Source organism: Leptonotus elevatus, chromosome 19 (genome assembly GCF_054856555.1).
Source record: "Leptonotus elevatus isolate MCC_2025b chromosome 19, RoL_Lele_1.0, whole genome shotgun sequence".
Classification (NCBI taxonomy): Eukaryota; Metazoa; Chordata; class Actinopteri; order Syngnathiformes; family Syngnathidae; genus Leptonotus; species Leptonotus elevatus.
In genome coordinates, this window is record NC_141257.1 from 7579372 (window position 1) to 7593430 (window position 14059).

At 41.1% G+C, this 14059-nt stretch overlaps 1 protein-coding gene and 1 long non-coding RNA gene across 3 annotated transcripts; one reads left to right on the plus strand and one right to left on the minus strand.

The window, feature by feature from the left end:
* The first annotated feature begins 238 nt into the window (after nt 1-238).
* On the plus strand, nt 239-14041 carry trak1b (trafficking protein, kinesin binding 1b). Its single transcript, XM_086062674.1, has 18 exons — nt 239-387; nt 471-665; nt 2341-2417; nt 3455-3571; nt 3655-3755; nt 4932-5037; nt 5098-5176; nt 5251-5381; nt 5461-5535; nt 6584-6721; nt 6787-6863; nt 7071-7319; nt 8085-8353; nt 9841-9959; nt 10566-10758; nt 10836-10941; nt 11872-11997; nt 12075-14041. Exons 3-18 carry the CDS (start codon nt 2367-2369, stop codon nt 12637-12639), a joined length of 2502 nt encoding a protein of 833 aa, XP_085918800.1. The 5' UTR covers nt 239-387; nt 471-665; nt 2341-2366; the 3' UTR covers nt 12640-14041.
* Nucleotides 9252-10715, minus strand: LOC147157704 (uncharacterized). 2 transcript variants are annotated; one of them, XR_015091232.1, is made up of 2 exons: nt 10537-10715; nt 9252-9961 (listed from the first exon to the last, which is right to left on the minus strand). It is a non-coding gene; the product is annotated as an uncharacterized LOC147157704 (long non-coding RNA). The 2 variants fall into 2 exon arrangements; XR_015091233.1 differs by having other exon boundaries at nt 10264-10715.
* Nucleotides 14042-14059: the final 18 nt, after the last annotated feature.

Sequence of the window (14059 nt, forward strand, 5' to 3'; positions counted from 1 at the left end):
GGGATGAACGTAGCTCTGCAGTGGAGATGTTTTGCATGATTTAAAGCATGCAGCACGCTGCTGAGTCAGCGGCACTCAACTTAAAGACGAGAGGCGCATCGATCGCTCTAGACGTTATCGGCTTTACAAAACATTTGTTTGACTTTAATTGTTGGCCGCGTTTTGTTGTTTTGTCAGTCAGCTCGAGAGGTCCATGGCCGCCGTTTTTGTCCGGCAGTGACAGGTGAGCCAAGCTGGCCTCCCCGGCCCCCGCCCCAGACCCTGACCCTGACCCGGGCCCCGACTGGGGACACGGCGATGAGGATCAGTATGTAGGCGAGGGCGAGTCCAGTCAGCCTGACGCGTACCAGGTTCGCTCTGACTTCAAGGACGCGGAGACCATCACAGGTAACCCAGCTTTTGTGCCACTATGTTGACGTGAGTTGAGGCGCTTCTTTGAGAGCAACAATATTTCCCTGCGTCTTGCGTAGATGTGTGCAACAGCACCGACCTGCCAGAGTTTGAGATCATCAGCCTCCTGGAGGAGCAGCTGCCAGTTTATCGCTTGCGGGCCGACACGGTTTACGGGTACGACCGCGATGACTGGCTGCACACGCCCCTACTGGCGGCCGACGCCCCGCTGGACCTGACGACCGAGCAGATTGAAGAGACGCTCAAGTACTTCTGTAAGTCTGCATGAAAGCACACATATGGTACACGCTAAGGTTGCAAGGGTTTAGGATTTTTCATGATGGTTAGCTTTTATTTCAGCATCTTTTTTTTTAGAGCAAGTTTGCAACTTTTTATTGATTTTTTTTTATAAAAAAATTTCAAAAATGCTTTGTTTTAGTTTAGTTTTTTATTAGTTTCATTAATAGTTAAAAAAAAATAATTTTATATTTATGGAGTAATTGTCGAGTGCCAGATTAAACCAAAAAAGGGTCACTAAGTATTATGGTATAAAAAGTACAATTCTGACCGATATACCGAAATAAATACATTTAAAATCAACCTCAAAAGATCGTGTGTGATATAATTTACAAAGACAAAGTGTAGGAAAATTAAGGTATAATTATTGTTGTTTTTATAATCATAAGATGTAGTCTGTTTTTCAAAAGCATTTTTTGTTTTTATTTCATTAGCGGATTAATTTTTTCTCTTTTAATGTTATTTATTTACATACATCATTAGACAAGTTAAGTATGGAAAGTCATTTGAAAGTTTATTCAATATCTTCGATATCTAGCTGATGTCTTTGTTCCCACTTTTAAGACAATTCGGTACACTAGTAGGACGACTGTCTTAGTCGTAATGTTCTTTTCACTACTAGTGCCACTTTTGGCCAATTAGTTACTAGGGGTGTGGCAAAAAATTGATTCTCGTAAGAATCGCAATTCTCATTTTGTACGATTCAGAATCGATTTTAAATGTCCCAAAATCGATTTTATTTAAATTATTTTATACTGTCTTGCCTTTGTTTGTGCGTGTCTTTATTGGGAGCGCTGTTCATGTTGATTTGGCCACTGTGGTTAAGTTGCAGCCACATTAGAGAGTAGAAGGGAAAAGTCACAATGAAGTTATTCCAATTAAAGTTTTTTTGCAGCGTGGAGCCGTTGTTTTGAGTGATAAAAGTGCCGCGAGTAGCTCGCTAATTAGCATTAGCGAGTCAGACTGGAGTAGATCATTACGATTCCTTGCTGTAAATGGAAGCAAAGATCATTGTCAATCAAATCATTTTGAATTAAAAATTGTTCTTAATCGAATCGCAGGCCCAAAAATGGGAATCGAATTGACAAAGATTCCCACCCCTATTAGCTACCATATCAGCCTAATTAGTTGTTGTTGTTGTTGTTGTTTTCTGACTCAAGCACACTTATTTGTGGTTGTGGTTCAGTTTCAGTCCTCAGAGTGCCCATACTAAATTCATAAAAAAAAAAATCTCGTAACAAGATAATAAAATGTTTAAGTGGTCACCTCAGAATGCTCCATTTGAGTTCATCTATCCTTAACCCAGCTTTCCCTCCATTGTCACTTATTGCGCTCTATTGAGCAATTAAATATTAAATAATAAAATAAGTGCGTTGCAAATGGTAGTGATTGTAATGTTGCGGAGAGAGAGAGAGAGCTGATCATTGATTGGCCAAAATCGATAAGAGTTGGCGCCGGCGGGTTGTGCGCCATGGAAAACATCAACAGCATCATGCTCGTCGTTGCTGAGGAAAGAAAGCGTCACAAAAACTTGACCTGGCCGCCACCACAGAGAGGAATATTCTGTAAAAGTGGCGAGGTTGCATAATGTCGCCGGCCTGTGCGCTTCCTCGCTAACCTGTTCCTCGGTTACGCTTACGTGTGTTTCCACAGTGCTGTGTGCGGACAGAGTGGGACAGATGACGAAGACCTTCAGTGACATTGACGCCGTCACACGTCTTCTTGAGGAGGTGAGCTCGCATGTTTTGTGGAGGGAAAGCATATATATATATATATATATATATATATATATATATATATATATATATACTAAAAAAAAGGTTTATTTAAAAAAAAGCTCAACAAGAAGTTGTTATATACAAGAAAAAAAATCAGGATCCATTTAACTCATTCACTGCCATTGACGACTATAGACGTCAAAAAATCATTAGAAGTATTTATTTTAGTTTCACTTTTTTTCCCTTCACTTCTGTTAACAAGAGTATGAAAACCTAGGAAAGAAATTATTGTACATTTACAACAGATATAAAATTCCTGATTAATCTTGAGTTAACTAGTGAAGTCATGCAAATAATTACAAATCAAAAAAAGGTCATCACCTGATGCCGCTAGTTAAAAAAATAAAAATAAAAAAAAGAAGAAGAAAGGATTATTAAAAATTAGGGGTGTCAGACGATTATGTTTTTTTATTGATGATTAATTGCATGACTCCCATAGTTAACTCACGATTAATCACAAATGTTATCTGTTCAAAGTGTAAAATTAAAAAAAACTAGGTTTTCATACTCTTGTTAACAAAAGTGGAAAAAAATGTGAAAGTAATAGAAATAGTTCAAATGAATTTTTGACGTCAACGGCAGTGAAAGAGTTAAGACGTGAGACAGTTGAACCGTAACCTTGACGACAGACCGAGGGAGGGACTTGTTGCATGAAAAGCCAAATCGGCATCCAGATTTGACATGGATATGTTTTCATATTGCAGCTTCCTTTCACTCATGCTTTTTTATTACTGTCATGCGGCAATTTCGACAATTGTTTATTATTTTTTGGGGGTGATGTGAGAGAGGTTTTTTTCTCCCCCCCTCCACAGTGTGTGAGGTTTGTTGTTGATGTAAACGTTTTGATGGCTGAGTGTAATTTTGGACTCTCACTTAAAATAAAAGTCTTACTTTGATCAATGAAAGGTCCTTAGATATTTGGGTGTTTTCGTGAGAGGTATTTTTGGCCCGTAGCGCGTCTAATTTTAGCTTTTCGTCTTGCATGTTAGAAAGAGCGAGATCTAGAGCTGGCGGCGAGGATCGGTCAGTCCCTGCTGAAGAAGAATCGCGTTCTGACCGAGCGCAATGACTATCTGGAGGAGCAAGTGGGACAAATCACTGAAGAGGTCCGCAGACACACGTCAGGTTGATGATTTTGCGTGCGCGGCCTGGCAGGGGTTCACTTGAATGTGAGGTTTTGTTGCGGCAGGTGGCCCAGCTGCACCACGAGTTGAACCTGAAGGACGAGCTGCTGCAGTTTTACACCAACGCGGCCGACGACAGCGAGGAGGAGTCCGGCGGATCCCCCACGTCAGCAATTTTTGAGTCCACTACTTGTTGCACATCCTTGAATGCTTGACTGACTTGGTCACAGTTGGCTTGTGGAAATAACAGACTGTATTATTATTATTATTATTATTATTATTATTATTGTGTATAAGGGCACTAGTAAAGCTACTAACTAAAAAAATACATAGCCAACAGTTAATATTTCAGCATGAAGCTCATTGACAAATTCATAAAATAACAATAGTGAAGATTGTGATGGGATTGGGAAAATATGCAAATGAGTTCATTATGGTCGGGATTAAAAAAAAAAAAATTAAGACGTAGACGTGTCCGAAATTTGATCTCTTGTGCAATTTGACCAATTTTATGACGCCAAATGTTTGCTAAAACTGTTTAACTCATTCACTGCCATTGACGGCTGTAGACGTCAAAAATTAATTTGCATTATTTCTGTTACTTTAACTTTTTTTTTTCACTTTTTGTTAACAAGAGTATGAAAACGTAGGGGAAAAAAATATTGTATATATACAATTTGTGATTATTGGTGAGTTAACTAGTGAAGTCATGCAATTAATTACAATTAAAAAATGTAATCGCCTGACGCCCCTAATTTTTAATAATCTTTTATTAAATTGTTTTATCGCGTCAGGTGACTAAAATGTAGAATTGTAATTAATCACATGACTTCAATTGTTAAGTCATGATTAGTTACAAATTTTATATCTGTTCAAAATGTACAATAAAATTGTTTTCTAGGTTTTTATATTCTTGTTAAAATAAAAAGTGGGAACATTTTTAAAGTAATAGAAATAGCACAAATGAAGTTTTGACGTCTATAGCCGTCAATGGCAGTGAATGAGTTAAACAGCTTTAGCAAACATTTGGTGTCATAAAATTGGTCAAATTGCACAAGAGATCAAATTTTGGACGAGTGTAGTATCAATTATTTATTAATTTTTTTCGACAATGATGAAGTAATTTGCATATTTTCCCAGTCCCATCAGAATCTACTTCTTGACTATTATTATTTTATGAATTTGTCAATGAGCATCATGCAGAAATATTAACTGTTGACTATGTATTTTTTTTAATTTTTAGTTCATGGATAGCTTTACTGGTGACCATAATAATAATAAGAATAATAATAATATTGTCATTGTAATTGACGATTGTGACCTTGCGCTTACGTCCCCGAAGGGGTAAGAAGAGTCGGGCGGAAGCCGCCGCGGGAGGTTTTCTGAATGACACCCTGCAGAGGAAACTCAAGGAGCTGGAAGAAGAGAACGTGTCCCTCCGCTCAGAGGTACTGGGAGACCTCCTTTCAAATACCGTATTGGTGGTCTCATTCTGTGCCCGCGCGCAGGCGAGCCATCTCAAGTCTGAGACGGAGACGTACGAGGAGAAGGAGCAACAGCTGGTCAATGACTGCGTGAAGGAACTCCGTGAGTTTTTCCTCCATTTGTTGGCCCCCTTGGCCTTTTGCGCCGTCGCCGGAAATGCGACATGTCCTCTGCAGGGTCGTCCAGTCTGCAGATCTCGAGCATCGCGGAGGAACTGGCTCGCAAGACCGACGATGCCTCCCGACAGCAAGAGGAGATCACGCACCTCCTCTCCCAAATCGTCGACTTGCAGAAGAAAGCCAAGTCTGTGAGTAATGCGAAGAAAAGTCACGGGGGAGAAAAAAAAAAACATTCATTGTCATTATTATCCCAAACGCGGTGTGCAGTTTGCCGTGGAGAACGAGGAGCTCTCTCAGCATCTGATCGCAGCCAAAGATGCGCAAAGGCAGCTCACTGCAGAGGTGAGTCTCGGGTTGTCACGGTGATCGAGTGTTGTCAACTGTCATCACACACAACAAAATACATTCTTAATTAAGCATCCAAAGCTAGCATGCACCAAAAAGCAATTACTCAAACAAAAACATTCTCGTATGCACATAAACATAGTAAAATATATATAACTAAAAAAAAAAAAAAAATATATATATATATATATATATATATATATATGTAATATAACTATCTTACAATGCAAGCAAATTAAATAAAATTCTTGCATTTACATACAGTAAAAAGCCATACACCAAAAGAACTTTACAACTTAAAAAAAATAAATAAATCACACAAATCTGTCACCCTCATACAAAAAAAACCTCTCACAAAAGTAACACGCAACAGAAAACTCAAGTGAACACAAAAAGAAGTGTCACGCTCGCAAATTTTTTTTCACACTTCAGCCTAACACTCCACATAAAATTTGCGCAAACAAAAAGTCTTACTCGAACCAAAAATAATTTGCACATAAAGAAAAACTCACATTAAACCAATAAACACTAAAACTAACTAACCCTATTTCCTACTGTCAACAAAAAACTTAACTTAAACTTAAAAAAAACTAACACTCACTAAAACGAGTCCTCCATTGTCCAAATAAATTCCTCACGTGAACAGCAAAAAAAACCTCTCAAACTCACCTAAAAAGCTCTCACAACAAAAACTGTCAAAATCACAAAACCTCTTACGCCCACCAAAAGAACTGTCACATGAACACCAAGAAACCGTTCAAAGACACTTGCTCGACCAAAACCACTCACATGCAACCCCAAAAAAACTCTCAGGCACACTCACTGGAAACTCATATATGCACCAATAATCTCTCACACACCAGAAATTCTGACACAACAAAAAAATCAAAAATAATATATTCACCAAAATCACTGTTTTTTGTGTGTTATTTGTCATTAATTAGCATGAGACTTTTTTGGTGGTGTGTATGAAATTTTTTATTTTATTTTTTATACGGCCCCTTGCAGTAAAAGTGTGACGCGTAATACACAACGTTTCCACCAGCTGCAAGAGTTGGAGGAGAAGTACTTGGAGTGCATCGAAATGCTGCACGAGGCCCAGGAGGAGCTGAAGAACCTGAGGAACAGAAACTACGCTGCGGGGACGCCCAGACGCTTCCATCCACTGGGATTGTACCCGATGGTGCGGGTTCGAGAGCCATCTCTACAATATACGTACAAGATGAAGCTCACGTGCGCGTTTGACAGGATTCGCTGGCGGCGGAGATTGAGGGAACCATGAGGAAGGAGCTGAGCCTGGAAGATCCCGATTGTGAGCAGCAAAAGTACGGATGAAAATATTGCAATTGATATTGTCTAATGTGATAGTAAAGGTCATTACTGGCACCTTTTTTCGTATTTGAAGTGGTATAATAAGATGCGAACTAAATGATGCAATCCAGGTGTTGCTATTGTACGTTTGCTCATGCATAATTAATAAGCATCCATCTCCACCAAGCGCATTCATATTGAAATCCAAATTTTCTCGGCAGGGTCCATCGCAAGCGAGTTTTCGAGACGGTGAAGAACGTGAACCAGACCGTTCGTCAGCGCTCTCTGACCCCGACCGGCGGCAACATCCCGGGTTCCGACCAGTCCTTGTCGTCGCGCACGTCGCCCATGTCCAGCGGGCTGACCAGCCCTCACTCCAGCCTGTGCGGAGGCGACCTGGGCGGGGGCGGCGGCGCCCTCGACAACCGCGCCCAGAGCATCCTCATGGAGACGGCGTCCAATCAGGAGAGGTGAGGGTGGGAAGTGCTTATAATATTTTTTCAATTCTTTTTAAAATGAGATAGGGCTGTTCAATGTTACTAACACTTTCAGTAATTTTTTTTAAAAAATGTTGTTTTTTTTTGCTTCTTCTGTTGTAAATTTATGTTTTAGGTATAAAATATATATATATATTTTTTTAACCCTTCAAATTACAGCTTGGCCATTGCAAATACAATAATGGCTCCCTCTAGTGGTAAGGAAAATAAATTTTATTTTTATAGTGGTATCAAAAGTAATCGCTGAATTAAAAAGTCAAACATGACTTGTTACAGTGACTTAAAATTTTAAATGCAGTGCATTTTTTAAGCACAATTCTTGTGCATTATTTAAAATTTAGGAATAACACTTTATGCATTTTAACTCAGTTTTTTTCAAGCTTTATTTTTTAATCAATCACTTTTTAAAATAATTTAAATTATAACATTATAATATATTATAATGTTTAATAATATATATATTTTTTTTAACCCTGATTTTAATTTATTTAAATTGTATTGGTCAAAGTGCCTAATTATGCAGTGGATTTAATAAATTAAGTATATTTCTTAGGTAAGGATGTTTGATACGACTTTTTAAAATAAGTCCAGTATTGGCCTGATAGTGATTTTCATTCTTAAATGTAGTCGCTCATTTTTGATGAGTAATTTTCCGGAATTGATGAACATTACATTATGTTATGCTATAAATATTAAACTCGCTGTATGTATTTTGCGACTCTTTCTGTGGCTCTTCAGGAGCACAGACGTCCGAGAGAAGAAGGCGAGCGGAGTTGAGGATTTGCGAGTGGCCCTGCGTCGTCTGTCCCTGCGCCGACAAAACAACCTGAGCGAGCGGCGCTTCTTCGAGGAGGAGCGGGAGCGGCGGCGAGGCAGCGGCGGCCTCCCCGACCAGGGTAGCGTCATGACCCCCTCGGAAAGCATCATGTCGCTGGGCAACCTTCACCTGTGGGCCTCTAGGGGGCCTTACCTGCCCGACAAACTGCAGATTGTCAAGCCGCTGGAAGGTGAGGGCGGGGTCAAAAAGGAGCGAGAGAGGGGGAGGCCGGGGCACACACCCGAGGGTGACCGAAGGGGCGGATGGGGCTGGGTGAGGAAGACCGGGGCTGGGCTCCAGAGGGAGAGGGGGAGCAGGAAGAGGAAGGCGGCGGGAGAGGGGAAGGCCACGCCCCCCTCGCTCATGCTCTTCAACTCTTTCTGGTCCCTCGTGCATCATCACAAGTCCGGCACTTTTGCGTCTCCTCACACTTTCTGCAGGGACGCTCAGCCCAGAGCGTGGCTATAAGCACATCTCCAGAATCAGATTTATTTTTCATCTTGCACACAAATGAAATTTAATTTATGTAAGAAACAGACATAAGTAGAGCATGCAAATTAATTGCCCCCGGCTATAGACGTCAAAAATTCGTTGAAACTTTTTGTATTAGTTTCACATTTTTTCCCCATTTTTGTTAACAAGAGTATGAAAACCTAGGAAAAAATGTATAGTACATTTAGAACAGATGTAAAATTTGTAATTAATCTTGAGTTAACTAGTGTAGTCATGTGATCAATTAAAAATTTTAATCGCCTGATGCCCCTAATAAAAAAGATTTTTTTTAATTGTAATTAATCACAAATTGTATATCTGTTCTAAATGTACAATAAAAAATTCTAGGTTTTCATACTCTTGTTAACAAAAATGGGGAAAAAATGTGAAAGTAATAGAAAAAGTTTAAACGAATTTTTGACGTCTATAGCCGGGGGGAATTAATTTGCATGCTCTACTTATGTCTGTTTCTTACATAAATTAAATGTCATTTGTGTGCAAGATGAAAAATAAATCAGATTCTGGAGATGTGCTTATAGCCACGCTATAAAAAAAAGAAAGAAAGAAAAAAAAGGTAAAGTAATTTTGGACGTCAATGGCAGTGAATGAGTTAAGTAGGATTATTTATTTATTTTTACACTTTTGTTAAAAATCAGTTTTTTAAAATTATTTATTACATCACATGACTGAGAACAAATCCAGAATATATCATAATACAAAGAATTCCCAACCTGAAGCTTGGTTAATATCTGTACTGTTCAATAATCATGTCAATGTCACGATAACAGTGTCATTATTAGATTGTCGGTTGTCGGTCTGATGCAATGCTATTACAATCGCAATAGCAAACATATTATTTTTGCTGTATGTCATTTGTCCCGCTGTTTTCGTGTTGGCTATTCATTTTGCTTGACTTTTTTCCATCTGTTTTCTCTCTCATCTGTCCACATTGTGTACTTGACCTTCTTAATTTCACCATGCCCGACTAATAAAAGCACATTTCTTTGGCATTCACATTTCATTTATTCTTCTGTCACTTTGTCATCTTTTTTGTTGTTTTATCATATTTTGTTCACGTTTGGCCTCTCATTTCAACGGCATGTCATCCAAACCGACGCCATGTGGCATCTCCTCGGGCTGTCGTTGGTCACACACACACACACACGCTTGTCTTTCCCACCGTAGGCTCGGCCACCCTGCATCACTGGCAGCAATTAGCCCAGCCGCATCTCGGGGTGATTCTGGACGCCAGGCCGGGCGTGGTGTCGAAAGGGTACAGACCTCTGGAACTCGATCTTGAGCAGGTCTGTATGTCAAAGAAATGTTTTCCAAAATGACATCAAAGCCACATAATAATTTTTTTTTTTTAAAAAAAGGTAACTTGACGTGATAAAGTAGTTTGTCAGATTAGTAGATTTTGGTAAAGAAGAAAAAAAAGCACTTTGAATACTTCAAGGTCGAAAACTACACAAAATGATAAAGCAGCAGAAACTTGAGAAGGCCTTAAATTTCCGAGTGTCTTCACTCCCCCCTCCTTGTGCCAGTCAGCCACGCCCACCTATTAGAAACTCTCCTGATCACTACCAGCATATTCTGCAGCACTCTTACGTATATTGGCGACCCCCCCTCTGCCGTTAAACCTTCTGCCTCGTGGTTCTCCAGGGAATCCTGTCAGCATTCAACTCCAACCACGAGTTTCTGCCTTTGTAGGTTTTGCCTGTCCCCTCCGACTCCTCAAAGCCGCCTTTGGATGTTGAAGTGAACTGCTTTTTTTCTCGGGCCTTTCAAGTTAGCTACGTTGCTACTCGTCTTACTTCAGCGCACTGCATAATAACCGCATACATTAGTGTCGAGTGTACCCCTATTGACATATACACCCACGTCTGATTCCTCGCCGCCCTTGTCCGCAGGTGTACTCTTGGGGTAGCTTCGAGGAGGACGAAGCAGGAGAGCAGTATTTCCAGAATTTACCCACCACCTCATCTTCGGCCTCCCCAGCTGTGCCCTCCTCCACCTCCTCCGGCCTCGGGCAGCCCTCGCCGCGCTTGGCTCCGCCTTCTCCAGCCTCACCGTCGCCGCATCTCAGCAACACTGATGCACTGGGTGAGGAGGAGGGGGGCGGTGGTGCAATAAATTGTGTATTGTGTCAGTTTTGTAACGACAGTTCATTTTGTATGCAGCTGCATACTATCCAGGTAAATGCATGGCCCATACAAGCTCCACCTACACCTTCACGACCTGCCGCATCCTGCATCCGACTGATGAGCAGACGCGAGTAACGCCCAGGTAAGCCGAGTAGCCCCAAATAATTCTTTTTTTAATCAGCAACTTGGTGTGTTACAGGGTCTCGACCACCGCAAAGTTTTATAAAATCCAAAGGTATTTGCTTAATGGAACGTTTTTCAGGTAGCAGTTTTTTTTAATTATTTAATTGCAATGCAATATTATATATATATATATTATATTATATAAATAAATAAAAATTGTGCAATTGTCAACATTGTCCTATGTGGGATCACAGTAAAGCTCTGTTCCCAAAAAGAAATCATTAACTGAATTTTAAATAAAGTTTTCAAGTCATTGGTGGCATATGACAAGTTGGGTCAAACCATTCTGGTATGGGGGAAATGCTGGGTTTTTAGGATACTGAAATAGAATAGCCTACGTAATATAAAATGAATGTCATGAATTTATATTCATCTGAAATATTGACATATAAATTTAAAATATATTTTTAAATCTCATGTACCCCCATTTGAGAACCACTGGCTTAGTTGGCTGATTTTTATGTGCTTGATAAATTAAAGTAAAAAAAGAAATTGCAAGTTGCCTTTTTTTTTTTTTCTATATGTAGCCCTCAGGGGTTAGGTTTGGTCACCCGTGATCTAGGCCACCTGTTTTAAAAGATGGGTGTCAAAAAATGTCCCCCACATAGAAATGAGTTGGATGGAAGCAGTACCACATGTATCCAGGAGAGGGCACAAACTCTGGATGGGCATCTGCCATTTTCTATGTTCAATAATGTGTTCATCATCATTAAAGCGTCCAAAGAAATAGTTGAATAACAATAAGGCACTTTGAGGTTGAGAATTCGTGCGGGCGGAGTCAAATGTTTAGGGCCACGCCTCCGACTGCGCTCCGAGGGCTTGCCCACCTTCCCGAAAATCAGTGAAATCGAAGCTTCTTTTCACTGAGTTGTCTCACTTTGCTCGACAGTCTGAACGCCATCCCCTCCTCGTCCTCCTGCGTGATGACCAGCTCGCTACTGGGCACGCCCGCCGCAACGCCCTGCACGGCCCGCAGGCTCAGTCTGAGGCCGTCCGAGTCGTCAACAAATCTCAGGCAAACCAAAACACCAATTAGCTCCCAAACAGTAACTAAAAAGCGCTGACGATTATGTTTGTCGTATTGGTCCGCAGAGATGCCACCCGCACCACCAGCACCTGCCTGGGCCTAGTGCGCCTCCTTCAGGAGAGAGGAATCTCTGCGGCGATGTATCACCAGAGTCAGGGATTGGATGCCAGTCAGGCTAACGAGGGGCTTTTATTCAGCACTTCCATTACACCCAACAAAGACCCCGACCCCTTGCGTCCCTCCACCCCTCCGAACTCCCCTACGGGACAGGGCGCTTCCGCCGCGGCAACCTCCACGGGCTTCGACTTCAAGAGCCCGTCTTACGACAACTTCCTGGCTTCCAAGCCGGCGCGCTCCATTTTGAAGGAGGTGACGGCGGGGACAAGGGACCGCCAGAGGGGGCGGGACTGCGAGAGCCAGACGGACGTGAGCGTGACCGCGCACAACCTCAACCTGCTGGACAAGGTGAAACGGCTCGGGGTGGGCGGGGCGGCCAGTCCCGGCCCTATCCTGGGGGGGCCTCTGGGCGGGCTGCGCAGATCGGGCTCCCCCTTCGGGCCGGACGGGATCAGACGGAACCGGAGTTATCCGGCCAGCATGGCCATGAAAGCTCCTGGACCTCCGGAGTAATCTTGACCACTCGCGAGGAACCCATCGGGAACAAGGGCTGGCTGCTGGACAGTCACAAGGTCGCCATTTTATAATTCATTAATATTGCTCGGGATTTTAACCAAGAAAAACAAACAACAACTCATAATTGGCCATAAATCACTAGCTCCTTGACACAAGGTGGCGCTAAAGTATTACTGTAGCTTTATTCTGCCCTTAAAAACACTAAACGGGGAGTTTTATCAGCAAACAACAGAAGATATGTTCAAAACAAATCTTCCTAACGCTATAAACAAACTAATACAGCAATGGCGTTAACCATTGGCCTTGACATTAGGAATGACTTGCACAATTCAAGAGCCTGATAAAAAAAAAAGAAAAATCTATTCTGCCATTATATACAATAATGCTTGAGCAAAAATATATTGTAATACATCCAGTAAAAACACATTAAATTAATATCTCAGTAGTAGTAGTATTTGCATTTGATTGCGAAGGTGTACCTTATTTTACAGCCGATTAAGTATATAAAGAATTGTCTTTGCAATTTTTATTAACTACTTTGTTTAATATTGGCTGTTTTTATAGCATCTCCCTGGCTGTGAAATGGGAGTTATATCATGCGTAAACATTGGAAATGCATAGAGATTTGCATCGCTGGCTCTTTTCAAGCAAGTTCATGAAAACAACAACAACAAAATCATGATGTAATGTATATAACCAGTAAAGTTTGCTTTAACGATGTAGCATTCACACTTCTTGCCGGGTGCCGTCCAGCAGACTCGCCGGCCCCCATCTGACACAATTGATTATTCGGGGGCTTAATTGGCTGTCACAGCGAGGAAGTTGATGACACTTCCGTGCTCGCGAATTGATGCTGAGGCGTGTCAAGCGGAACTTGCGGATGACAGGAAACCTTAACCTTCCTGATGACGTCTGATGATTAATGTTGGCCATGTGATGTTACGAATGGGGTTGGCGGTCAGGCTGAAATGGCACTAATAACATTTTTTTTTTAATGACGTATGTAAAGTGGATACTAAGCTGAAGGCATTTTTGAAGTATTATGCAATTTGGGATTTTGCAATAAAACGTTTGTTGTGATTTTCAGTGGTTTTTTAAATCAAAGGTATTTATTTGATATTGTTATTAATGTCCAATTAGGTCCATGCAGGGATGGCCAGGAGTTTTATAAAAATATAGTTGGACATTATTTCCATTCTTTTTAAGGTCAGAAGGTGGTGCTCTCGAGTAACTTTATGGCTGGTACTCGCGCGCACATGCCAAAAAAGAAGCATAAGCATATGACCTTTTGCACCGATGGGAAGGAAATGACTGTTAAACGGAAGTGGACGTGACCCGGAAAAACTTTGTGACTTAGCGGCTGTTGTTTTACTAATTAAAAATTATTATTGCCCCTCGAGCCATGGAATGTACTTCT

Excerpts from the sequence above, each read along its gene's own strand:
- trak1b (XM_086062674.1), top strand. The coding sequence starts at position 2,367 with ATGACGAAGACCTTCAGTGACATTGACGCCGTCACACGTCTTCTTGAG. Across the intron at positions 3,756-4,931 it reads GAGTCCGGCGGATCCCCCAC|GGGTAAGAAGAGTCGGGCGG; the intron begins GTCAGCAATTTT and ends ACGTCCCCGAAG. Across the intron at positions 6,864-7,070 it reads CCCGATTGTGAGCAGCAAAA|GGTCCATCGCAAGCGAGTTT; the intron begins GTACGGATGAAA and ends TTTTCTCGGCAG.